General features: G+C 38.3%; 1 protein-coding gene across 1 annotated transcript in view; it reads right to left on the reverse strand.

Annotated features, from left to right (window-relative positions):
* LOC139511471 (E3 ubiquitin-protein ligase DCST1-like) overlaps positions 1-11297 on the reverse strand; it is a 43115-nt gene extending 31818 nt beyond the window's left edge. Inside the window, exon 1 of the mRNA XM_071298243.1 lies at positions 11221-11297. Coding sequence (XP_071154344.1) covers position 11221 — 1 coding nt within the window. The 5' untranslated portion in view covers positions 11222-11297. The remainder of the gene's footprint in view (positions 1-11220) is intronic.
* Between the last annotated feature and the right edge of the window lie 2595 nt (positions 11298-13892).

Genomic DNA, 13892 nt, shown 5'->3' on the forward strand with positions numbered 1-13892 from the left:
GCACCTTTAAATAAATCGTTTTTTAATTGTGTTCAGGTCTCTGGTGGTAAGAATGTGTTCTTAGAGATGAAATGACCCTATTAGCGCGCATGTACCCATTCCAGCGCTCGGTTAATACCCTGTTACCTATTCGTTACCTATTCGTTACCTATTCGCTTATAATACATTTTTTTATACGTTTCACCTGTTAGAAAAGGATTTTCAATTATGTCCATGTCTCAGGTGGTAACAATGTGTTCTTAGAGATGAAATTACCCTATTAGCGCTCATGTACCCGTTCCAGTGCTCGGTAAATAATCTTGTTACCTATTCGTTACCTATTCGCTTTTAATGCGCGGGGTATACGCTGCAACTTGAAATAAATCGTGTTTTAATTGTGTTCATGTCTGGTGGTAACAATGTGTTCTTAGAGATGAATGACCCCATTAGAGCGCATGTACCCGTTCCAGCGCTCGGTAAATAACCTGTTACCTATTCGTTACTTATTCGCTTTTAATGCGCGGGGTATACGGTGCACCTTTAAATAAATCGTTTTTTAAATGTGTTCAGGTCTCTGGTGGTAAGAATGTGTTCTTAGAGATGAAATTACCCTATTAGCGCGCATGTACCCGTTCCAGCGCTCGGTTAATACCCTGTTACCTATTCGTTACCTATTCGTTACCTATTCGCTTATAATACATTTTTTTATACGTTGCACCTGTTAGAAAATGATTTTCAATTATGTCCAGGTCTCAGACGGTAACAATGTGTTCTTAGAGATGAAATGACCCCATTTGAGCGCATGTACCCGTTCCAGCGCTCGGTAAATAACCTGTTACCTATTCGTTACTTATTCGCTTTTAATGCACGGGGTATACGGTGCACCTTGAAATAAATCGTTTTTTAATTGTGTTCAGGTCTCTGGTGGTAAGAATGTGTTTTTAGAGATAAAATGACCCTATTAGCGCGCATGTACCCGTTCCAGCGCTCGGTTAATACCCTGTTACCTATTCGTTACCTATTCGTTACCTATTCGCTTATAATACATTTTTTTTTACGTTTCACCTGTTAGAAAAGGATTGTCAATTATGTCCATGTCTCAGGTGGTAACAATGTGTTCTTAGAGATGAAATTACCCTATTAGCGCTCATGTACCCGTTCCAGTGCTCGGTAAATAATCTTGTTACCTATTCGTTACCTATTCGCTTTAAATGCGCGGGGTATACGCTGCAACTTGAAATAAATCGTGTTTTAATTGTGTTTATGTCTGGTGGTAACAATGTGTTCTTAGAGATGAAATGACCCCATTTGAGTGCATGTACCCGTTCCAGCGTTCGGTAAATAACCTGTTACCTATTCGTTACTTATTCGCTTTTAATGCGCGGGGTATACGGTGCACCTTGAAATAAATCGTTTTTTAATTGTGTTCAGGTCTCTGGTGGTAAGAATGTCTTCTTAGAGATGAAATTCCCCTATTAGCGCGCATGTACCCGTTCCAGCGCTCGGTTAATACCCTGTTACCTATTCGTTACCTATTCGTTACATATTCGTTACCTATTCACTTATAATACGTTTGTTGTACGTTGCACCTTTTAGAAAAGGATTTTCAATTGTGTTCATGTCTCTTGTGGTAACAATGTGTTCTTAGAGATGAAATGACCCTATTAGCGCATATGTACCCGTTCCAACGCTCGGTTAATACCCTGTTACCTATTCGTTACTTATTCGCTTTATATACGTTTGTTGTACGTTGCACCTTTTAGAAAAGGATTTTCAATTGTGTTCATGTCTCTGGTGGTAACAATGTGTTCTTAGAGATGAAATGACCCTATTAGCGCATATGTACCCGTTCCAGCGCTCGGTTAATACCCTGTTACCTATTCGTTACCTATTCGTTACTTATTCGCTTTAAATACGTCTGTTGTACGTTGCACCTTTTAGAAAAGGATTTTCACTTGTGTTCATGTCTCTGGTGGTAACAATATGTAATTAGAGATGAAATGACCCTATTAGCGTGCATGTACCCGTTCCAGCGCTCGGGTAATACTTTGTTACCTATTCGTTACCTATTCACTTATAATACGTTTGTTGTACGTTGCACCTTTTAGAAAAGGATTTTCAATTGTGTCCATGTCTCTGGTGGTAACAATGTGTTCTTAGAGATGAAATGACCCTATTAGCGCGCATGTACCCGTTCCAGCGCTCCGTTAATACCCTGTTGCCTATTCGTTACCTATTCGTTACCTATTCGTTACCTATTTGTTACCTATTCACTTATAATACATTTGTTGTACGTTGCACCTTTTAGAAAAGGATTTTTACTTGTGTTCATGTCTCTGGTGGTAACAATGTGTAATTAGAGATGAAATGACCCTGTTAGCGTGCATGTACCCGTTCCAGCGCTCGGATAATACCCTGTTATTTATTCGTTCCTTATACGCTTTTAATGCGCGGGGTAAGTATACGTTTCACCTTGAAATAAATCGTTTTTTAATTGTGTTCATGTCTCTGGTGGTAACAATGTAATCTTAGAGACGAAATGACCCTATTAGAGCGCATGTACCCGTTCCAGCGCTCGGTTAATACCCTGTTACCTATTCGTTACTTATTCGCTTTAAATACGTTTGTTGTACGTTGCACCTTTTAGAAAAGAATTTTCACTTGTGTTCATATCTGTGGTGGTAACGATGTGTAATTAGAGATGAAATGACCCTATTAGCGTGCATGTACCCGTTCCAACGCTCGGTTATTACCCTGTTACCTATTCGTTACCTATTCACTTATAATACGTTTGTTGTACGTTGCACCTTTTAGAAAAGGATTTTCAATTGTGTCCATGTCTCTGGTGGTAACAATTTGTTCTTAGAGATGAAATGACCCTATTAGCGCGCATGTACCCGTTCCAGCGCTCGGTTAATACCCTGTTACCTATTCGTTACCTATTCGTTACCTATTCACTTATAATACGTTTGTTGTGCGTTGCACCTTTTAGAAAAGGATTTCAACGTACAACAAACGTATTTAAAGCGAATAAGTAACGAATAGGTAACGAATAGGTAACAGGGTACTGTAAACCAACTTATTTTCGCGAATACTTTATTTCGCGTTTTACCCTTTCTTGACCAATTCGCGGCTATTTAATTTCGCGATTTTTTCTGATTTACTTGATGAAGTTTGATAAGGAAAGATCCAAGTTTTACATATTCGCGACGATTTATTTTCGCGTTATTTTTCTACTCGCGAAAATCGCGAAAATAAATCGCTCGCGAAATTAAGTTGGTTTACAGTATTAACCGAGCGCTGGAACGGGTACATGCACTCTAAATGGGTCATTTCGTCTCTAAGATTACATTGTTACCACCAAAGACATGAACACAATTAAAAAACGACTTATTTCAAGGTGCAACGTATACTTACCCTGCGCATTAAAAGCGAATAAGGAACGAATAAGTAACAGGGTATTATCCGAGCGCTGGAACGGGTACATGCACGCTAATAGGGTCATTTCATCTCCAATTACACATTCTTACCACCAGAGACATGAACACAAGTAAAAATCTTTTTCTAAAAGGTGCAACGTACAACAAACGTATTATAAGTGAATAGGTAACGAATAGATAACAGGGTAATAACCGAGCGCTGGAACGGGTACATAAGCGCTAACAGGGTCATTTCATCTCTAATTACACATTGTTACCACCAGAGACATGAATACAAGTAAAAATCTTTTTCTAAAAAGTGCAACGTACAACAAACGTATATAAAGCGAATAAGTAACGAATAGGTAACGAATAGGTAACGAATAGGTAACAGGGTATTAACCGAGCGCTGGAACGGGTACATGCACGCTAATAGGGTCATTTCATCTCTAATTACACATTGTTACCACCAGAGACATGAACACAAGTGAAAATCCTTTTCTAAAAGGGGCAACGTACAACAAATGTATTATAAGTGAATAGGTAACGAATAGGTAACGAATAGGTAACAGGGTATTAACCGAGCGCTGGAACGGGTTCATGCACGCTAATAGGGTCATTTCATCTCTAAGAACACATTGTTACCGTCTGAGACATGGACATAATTGAAAATCCTTTTCTAACAGGTGCAACGTATAAAAAAATGTATTATAAGCGAATAGGTAACGAATAGGTAAAGAATAGGTAACAGGGTATTAACCGAGCGCTGGAACGGGTACATGCGCGCTAATAGGGTAATTTCATCTCTAAGAACACATTCTTACCACCAGAGACCTGAACACAATTAAAAAACGATTTATTTAAAGGTGCACCGTATACCCCGCGCATTAAAAACGAATAAGTAACGAATAGGTAACAGGTTATTTACCGAGCGCTGGAACGGGTACATGCGCTCTAATGGGGTCATTCATATCTAAGGACACATTGTTACCACCAGACATGAACACAATTAAAACACGATTTATTTCAAGTTGCAGCGTATACCCCGCGCATTAAAAGCGAATAGGTAACGAATAGGTAACAAGATTATTTACCGAGCACTGGAACGGGTACATGAGCGCTAATAGGGTAATTTCATCTCTAAGAACACATTGTTACCACCTGAGACATGGACATAATTGAAAATCCTTTTCTAACAGGTGAAACGTATAAAAAAATGTATTATAAGCGAATAGGTAACGAATAGGTAACGAATAGGTAACAGGGTATTAACCGAGCGCTGGAACGGGTACATGCGCGCTAATAGGGTCATTTTATATCTAAGAACACATTCTTACCACCAGAGACCTGAACACAATTAAAAAACGATTTATTTCAAGGTGCACCGTATACCCCGCGCATTAAAAGCGAATAGGTAACGAATAGGTAACAGGTTATTTACCGAGCGCTGGAACGGGTACATGCGCTCGAATGGGGTCATTTTATCTCTCAGAACACATTGTAACCGTCTGAAACCTGGACATAATTGAAAATCCTTTTCTAACAGGTGCAACGTATAAAAAAATGTATTATAAGCGAATAGGTAACGAATAGGTAACGAATAGGTAACAGGGTATTAACCGAGCGCTGGAACGGGTACATGCGCGCTAATAGGGTAATTTCATCTCTAAGAACACATTCTTACCACCAGAGACCTGAACACAATTAAAAAACGATTTATTTAAAGGTGCACCGTATACCCCGCGCATTAAAAGCGAATAAGTAACGAATAGGTAACAGGTTATTTACCGAGCGCTGGAACGGGTACATGCGCTCTAATGGGGTCATTTCATCTCTAAGAACACATTGTTACCACCAGACATGAACACAATTAAAACACGATTTATTTCAAGTTGCAGCGTATACCCCGCGAATTAAAAGCGAATAAGTAACGGATAGGTAACAAGATTATTTACCGAGCACTGGAACGGGTACATGAGCGCTAATAGGGTAATTTCATCTCTAAGAACACATTGTTACCACCTGAGACATGGACATAATTGAAAATCCTTTTCTAACAGGTGAAACGTATAAAAAAATGTATTATAAGCGAATAGGTAACGAATAGGTAACGAATAGGTAACAGGGTATTAACCGAGCGCTGGAACGGGTACATACGCTTATAGGGTCATTTCATCTCTAAGAACACATTCTTACCACCAGAGACCTGAACACAATTAAAAAACGATTAATTTCAAGGTGCACCGTATACCCCGCGCATTAAAAGCGAATAAATAACGAATAGGTAACAGGTTATTTACCGAGCGCTGGAACGGGTACATGCGCTCAAATGGGGTCATTTCATCTCTAAGAACACATTGTTACCACCAGACATGAACACAATTAAAACACGATTTATTTCAAGTTGCAGCGTATACCCCGCGCATTAAAAGCGAATAGGTAACGAATAGGTAACAAGATTATTTACCGAGCACTGGAACGGGTACATGAGCGCTAATAGGGTAATTTCATCTCTAAGAACACATTGTCACCACCTGAGACATGGACATAATTGACAATCCTTTTCTAACAGGTGAAACGTATAAAAAAATGTATTATAAGCGAATAGGTAACGAATAGGTAACGAATAGGTAACAGGGTATTAACCGAGCGCTGGAACGGGTACATGCGCGCTAAAAGGGTAATTTCATCTCTAAGAACACATTCTTACCACCAGAGACCTGAACACAATTAAAACACGATTTATTTCAAGGTGCACCGTATACCCCGCGCATTAAAAGCGAATAGGTAACGAATAGGTAACAGGTTATTTACCGAGCGCTGGAACGGGTACATGCGCTCAAATGGGGTCATTTCATCTCTAAGAACACATTGTTACCACCAGACATGAACACAATTAAAACACGATTTATTTCAAGTTGCAGCGTATACCCCGCGCATTAAAAGCGAATAGGTAACGAATAGGTAACAAGATTATTTACCGAGCACTGGAACGGGTACATGAGCGCTAATAGGGTAATTTCATCTCTAAGAACACATTGTCACCACCTGAGACATGGACATAATTGACAATCCTTTTCTAACAGGTGAAACGTATAAAAAAATGTATTATAAGCGAATAGGTAACGAATAGGTAACGAATAGGTAACAGGGTATTAACCGAGCGCTGGAACGGGTACATGCGCGCTAAAAGGGTAATTTCATCTGTAAGAACACATTCTTACCACCAGAGACATGAACACAATTAAAACACGATTTATTTCAAGGTGCACCGTATACCCCGCGCATAAAAAGCGAATAGGTAACGAATAGGTAACAGGTTATTTACCGAGCGCTGGAACGGGTACATGCGCTCTAATGGGGTCATTTCATCTCTAAGAACACATTGTTACCGTCTGAGACCTGGACATAATTGAAAATCCTTTTCTAACAGGTGAAACGTATAAAAAAATGTATTATAAGCGAATAGGTAACGAATAGGTAACGAATAGGTAACAGGGTATTAACCGAGCGCTGGAATGGGTACATGCGCGCTAATAGGGTAATTTCATCTCTAAGAACACATTCTTACCACCAGAGACCTGAACACAATTAAAAAACGATTTATTTAAAGGTGCACCGTATACCCCGCGCATTAAAAGCGAATAAGTAACGAATAGGTAACAGGTTATTTACCGAGCGCTGGAACGGGTACATGCGCTCTAATGGGGTCATTCATCTCTAAGAACACATTGTTACCACCTGAGACATGGACATAATTGAAAATCCTTTTCTAACAGGTGAAACGTATAAAAAAATGTATTATAAGCGAATAGGTAACGAATAGGTAACGAATAGGTAACAGGGTATTAACCGAGCGCTGGAACGGGTACATGCGCGCTAATAGGGTCATTTCATCTCTAAGAACACATTCTTACCACCAGACACCTGAACACAATTAAAAAACGATTTATTTAAAGGTGCACCGTATACCCCGCGCATTAAAAGCGAATAAGTAACGAATAGGTAACAGGTTATTTACCGAGCGCTGGAACGGGTACATGCGCTCTAATGGGGTCATTTCATCTCTAAGAACACATTGTTACCACCAGACATGAACACAATTAAAACACGATTTATTTCAAGTTGCAGCGTATACCCCGCGCATTAAAAGCGAATAGGTAACGGATAGGTAACAAGATTATTTACCGAGCACTGGAACGGGTACATGAGCGCTAATAGGGTAATTTCATCTCTAAGAACACATTGTTACCACCTGAGACATGGACATAATTGAAAATCCTTTTCTAACAGGTGAAACGTATAAAAAAATGTATTATAAGCGAATAGGTAACGAATAGGTAACGAATAGGTAACAGGGTATTAACCGAGCGCTGGAACGGGTACATGCGCGCTAATAGGGTCATTTCATCTCTAAGAACACATTCTTACCACCAGAGACCTGAACACAATTAAAAAACGATTTATTTCAAGGTGCACCGTATACCCCGCGCATTAAAAGCGAATAAGTAACGAATAGGTAACAGGTTATTTACCGAGCGCTGGAACGGGTACATGCGCTCAAATGGGGTCATTTCATCTCTAAGAACACATTGTTACCACCAGACATGAACACAATTAAAACACGATTTATTTCAAGTTGCAGCGTATACCCCGCGCATTAAAAGCGAATAGGTAACGAATAGGTAACAAGATTATTTACCGAGCACTGGAACGGGTACATGAGCGCTAATAGGGTAATTTCATCTCTAAGAACACATTGTTACCACCTGAGACATGGACATAATTGACAATCCTTTTCTAACAGGTGAAACGTATAAAAAAATGTATTATAAGCGAATAGGTAACGAATAGGTAACGAATAGGTAACAGGGTATTAACCGAGCGCTGGAACGGGTACATGCGCGCTAAAAGGGTAATTTCATCTCTAAGAACACATTCTTACCACCAGAGACCTGAACACAATTAAAACACGATTTATTTCAAGGTGCACCGTATACCCCGCGCATTAAAAGCGAATAGGTAACGAATAGGTAACAGGTTATTTACCGAGCGCTGGAACGGGTACATGCGCTCTAATGGGGTCATTTCATCTCTAAGAACACATTTTCACCGTCTGAGACCTGGACATAATTGAAAATCCTTTTCTAACAGGTGCAACGTATGAAAAAATGTATTATAAGCGAATAGGTAACGAATAGGTAACGAATAGGTAACGAATAGGTAACAGGGTATTAACCGAGCGCTGGAACGGGTACATGCGCGCTAATAGGGTCATTTCATCTCTAAGAACACATTCTTACCACCAGACACCTGAACACAATTAAAAAACGATTTATTTAAAGGTGCACCGTATACCCCGCGCATTAAAAGCGAATAAGTAACGAATAGGTAACAGGTTATTTACCGAGCGCTGAAACGGGTACATGCGCTCTAATGGGGTCATTTCATCTCTAAGAACACATTGTTACCACCAGACATGAACACAATTAAAACACGATTTATTTAAAGGTGCACCGTATACCCCGCGCATTAAAAGCGAATAAGTAACGAATAGGTAACAGGTTATTTACCGAGCGCTGGAACGGGTACATGCGCTCTAATGGGGTCATTTCATCTCTAAGAACACATTGTTACCACCAGAGATATGAATTTAATTGAAAATCCTTTTCTAAAAGGTGCAACGTACAACAAACGTACTATAAGTGAATAGGTAACGAATAGGTAACAGGGTATTAACCGATCGCTGGAACGAGTACATATGCGCGTATAGGGGTATTTCATCTATAAGAACACATTATTACCACCAGAGATATGAACACAATTGGAAATCCTTTTCTAAAAGGTGCAACGTACAACAAACTTTTTAAAAGCGAATTAGTAACGAATATTTAACAGGGTATTATCCGACCGCTGGAACGGATACAAATGCACTTATAGAGTTATATCACCTCTAAGAGCCCAAATCTTCCACCAGAGACAACAAAACAATTGAAAATCATGTTTTAAAAGGTGCAACGTAAGATACCCGTATTATAAGCGAATTATAAGCGAGTGATGGAACGAATTAAACAAGGTAATAGCATGCTCCGAAACGATGTACACCCTGCTAACGGCTTACATGTTTAACTCTACCACATTATGTAAGTATGTGCCTGTCCCTAGACAAGAGCCTGAAATTAAGTAGTTATCGTTTGTTTTTGTGTTACATATTTCCGTTTATTTTTTTGTATATGAAATACGGCCGTCAGTTTTGTTGTTTGAATTGAATGAGGTTGTCATGTCTGGGCCTTTTATAAGTGACTACACGGTTTGGGCTATGCTCATTGTTGAAGGCCGTACAGTGAACTATAGTTGATAATTTCTGTGTCATTTTGGTCTAATGTGGAGTGTTGTCTCATTGGCAATCATACCACATCTTCGTTTTTTAGCAAGCGCTAACACGGTGATTTCATCCCGTCAAACCAAGATCCATCTTCAAACATACGGACATAAAGCAGTTAAAAGGTAGAACGTATAAAAAAACAAGTAAGGAACAAATGCGTATCGAACATGAAGTAAAAGGATCGGTTGAGCACAAACACATATAAATAAGTCATAAAAAGATCATTTTACCTCAACCAATTCAGAACTATTACCATATGTAAGACTATTAACAACTAGATTTGTAATTGCTAGCAATAACGGAAGGCACCCCTTCCCCCTATTACCAGGTGAGCGGCAGCCATTTTGACAATTCCAAAGTCAAAGAGAGCATCTACAGATGTCTAGTAACATTTTTGCAAAGTTTCATTAAGTTTGAACATTTTGAATTTTTGATATTTTTGCTGTTTCCATGGTTACGGCGGCCATTTTGAAAATTCTAACTTCAAAATCCAACTCTGCCTATGCCAGTTACCATTCCTGTAAAGTTTTATCCAGTTTGCGGAAAATTCTTATTTTTGAAATTTTTTACCTTTTTGCATTGTTTCCATGGTAACAAGACCTATTTTGGAAATTCCAACTCCAATGTTGCTCATCATTACTGTGAAGTTTCATGAAGTTTTGAGCATTTTTAGAATTTTGAAAATTTTGGTGTAGTTTCCATGGCAACATAGTAGTTCCAATGATCGCCAAAATCATCCAACACCTGTATATAGTGGGCACCTACATTGTTTGATGAATATGATGATTCTGAGTTGAAGCATATCCAAACAGTTCACCAAAAACCAAAAACTCATTTTTTTCACAATTGTGCCGTTTCCATGGTAACGGCAGCCATATTAAACTATTCCATGCCATAATTAAAAAGGGGGAAGGATATTAAAAATCAAATAAGTAACGAATAGGTAACGAATAGGGAATAGGGAATAGGTAACGAATAGGTAACGAATAGGGAATAGGGAATAGGTAACGAATAGGCAACGAATAGGGAATAGGGAATAGGTAACGAATAGGCAACGAATAGGGAATAGGGAATAGGTAACGAATAGGGAATAGGGAATAGGTAACCAACTTGACGCCCATAAAGAAATGTCATGTAGAAAATAACAGAAAAAGATATGAAAATGAAAATGTCAGATATACATTAATGAAATAAAATAGAACCAGTTGCAGACAACACATTTATTTCCCACATTTTGTTGTGCAGGCTTTAATTTTCACATTGTCTTGAGCAGGCCAGAATATTAATTTCCAAAATTATCGTGCCGAAACGAAATAACCGGCTAGCATTGAGATTAAAATTCCTCCCATTTTACTTTTTAGTTGTTTCACATTGAACAAAAGCCAAAAAAACAAATTATCGTGTCTACATTCTGAAAGAATGATATTCTATACTTACTGATTTTTCGTTTGTATGTCGAATACGCCTAAATTTGCAACGATGACGTCATTTATGACGTCATTTATCAAAATGACGTCATAAGATTGATGCAATCAACTGTGAATCATGAATCATGATTCTTTATCCAATCGACCTTCGAATCGCCATTGAATTATATATAGTCAAATTGAAAATAAGTAAATGATGTCAGGGCGGGACTAAAAATCAATATTAGTAGATCTAATACGCAGAAACGCACTGTTTAGAACGACAATGAAGGTGTACGGTTATCCCTACTTTTCTGTATTTTTCAGATAATTTCTGAACCCTCTTGCTGCCGGAGTGACACATGTGTCCACACCGACTGTGCCGGAGGGACACATATGTCCATGTTTTAATTTATGCAAGCTTCTTATCATTACTGCACCTCTTTCCCATAAAAGATCGAAGATAAACAGGGTAATATGTTTCTACAATAGTTACCAAATGGAACGGTCATTACATGGCATGACGTCATATATCGAATGACGTCGGTTTTGGACATGCAACGCCACAAACGTCGAGCTGTCGTATTTTCTGGCACACGAAATGCAACCTTGAAAAATAACTGGCAGCAAGAGAGTTAAGACTTCTCATATTTTATTTCAAAATTATATCATTAATTCAAGTTGTCTTTCCATTCACATAACATTGCCTTTTCCGCGTATTATCCTGGAACGTCCAGTGACAAATATTTCATTGTTATTTAGACGAGAAAAATAACAACAAATCTGAAATTTGGCTGGGATGGAGGGCAAAATTTGTACTGACAGTGGAAAATGAGGACATTCAGGATAGGGGCAGACATTTTGCTTTATAACTAGACACATACTGACCCCCTGCATACTGATCCTTCAATGAGTTTTGTATAGGTTACTTCAACATGCAAAGCGTGGCATTTCAATTGATGTGGGTGTGTCTTTATGCATTCACTATCGACCAATATAGATCAAAATGTGAACTAAATGTGAACATGCTAGCAATGCATGTGCTTAGTTTTATTTATTTTTATGTTACAGCTTGAAATATAATAGTGCTGCTTTTTGTGAATGTTTGCTTAGCTTTTTTATAATTTGTGAATGCTGTGCTTTATGTTTTATGTTTGCTTTTAGTGCTTATTCTTATGCATGTATAGAATATAGTATCTAAATAGTGTAGCCTAAATGTGCATGAAATGTATGTTCTATGTCTTTTATGTTTTAATATTTGTATTGTGTATGTTTGTTATGTAAATGTATGCATTTGTCGGTTATAAAAGCTCAGAGAGCTTGTGTTTATTTGTTATGTAACATGCCGACTACAAATAAAGCTTTGAATTGAATTGAATTGAATTTTCACGGTGATGTTATGATAAAACCTTTGTCCGTCGTCAACATGTCGGAGCTTCAAAAAAGATTAACCAAAATTCTGTGAAACTTTTGTGAATTGTTCGTGTCTATTGATGAATGCTCACTTTCGATTTTTATAAATCTTAGATCTCACTTTTCCGAGTTATGGGATTTTATTTTAAAATAGGGGGTCCAGTTTTCGGACAATACCTAATAAAATCTTTGAGCAGTTTTCATATAACTTTAGTGACTTATTTATTTCTATTCAGATAAGGCAGCAACCATTTGATTTTTTTTGGGGGGGGGGGGGCTATGGTTTTTTTTTCTGGACAAATTTTTTTTTTTTGCCTGCGAGTCGAAAACAATTTTTTTCTTTCAATTTCAGCATTACATATAGTGGCAGCTGAGGGTGAAACAAACATTTTTTTTTCTCAGATTATTTTTTTCTCCAAAAACTGGAAACAAACTTTTTTTTCCAAAAAAAAAACCATAGCCCTCCCCCCCCCCCCCCCCCCCCACGAAAATCAAATGGTTGCTGCCTAAGCACCCTCAACGGAGTTAGGGTGACACATTGTTATTCTACGTTTATTTTTTTCTTATTATTTTTCTTCCACTTTTTTTGTCCAGCTTATATTTTGGAATTGGATATGTTAACCAGCATGTGCAGATTTGCAAACAGGGTATGGCATAAACATGATGGCTGCCATTTCCATGGAAACTGATAAAATGTGAAAAAAATTGCAAATTCTAAATCTTTCATTATAAGACCTAACTGGGTGAAACTTTATGGTAATGATCCTTGGTATGCCTAGATGTTGTGACAATTCTAGGGAATTCCAAAATGGCCGCCATTTACATGGAAACAGGGCGAAAGTTTAAAATTGGCCCTATGGGAAAACACATTAAAGCTGCATTTTCTGCAAGAATATCAGATTAAACCTTCTATAACTTAATGGATATGTAACATGGCATGTCCCAAAGTGGAACCTGTTTTTGGAATTTTGGAAATGGTACTCGTTACCATGGAAATAGCGAAAATTTCAAAAATTTCGAAATGCTCCAAAATTGAAAAAACTTTACAACAATGTTAATAAACATCTGTAGATGCATCTAAGCTAGCCAAGGGTTACGATCCACTCCCGCTCTCTTCACAGAGAGAGGGAGTGGATCTGAAGAGAGCGGAGTGGATCGTAACCCTTGGCTAGCGAAGATGCTGTAGATGCGGACTTTGACTTTGAAATTTTCAAAATGGCTGCCGCTCACCTGGCAATGGGGGAAGGGTGCCATCCGTTATTGCTAGCAATTACAAATCTAATTTGTTTT

This window comes from Mytilus edulis, chromosome 2, assembly GCF_963676685.1.
Source record: "Mytilus edulis chromosome 2, xbMytEdul2.2, whole genome shotgun sequence".
Taxonomy (NCBI): domain Eukaryota; kingdom Metazoa; phylum Mollusca; class Bivalvia; order Mytilida; family Mytilidae; genus Mytilus; species Mytilus edulis.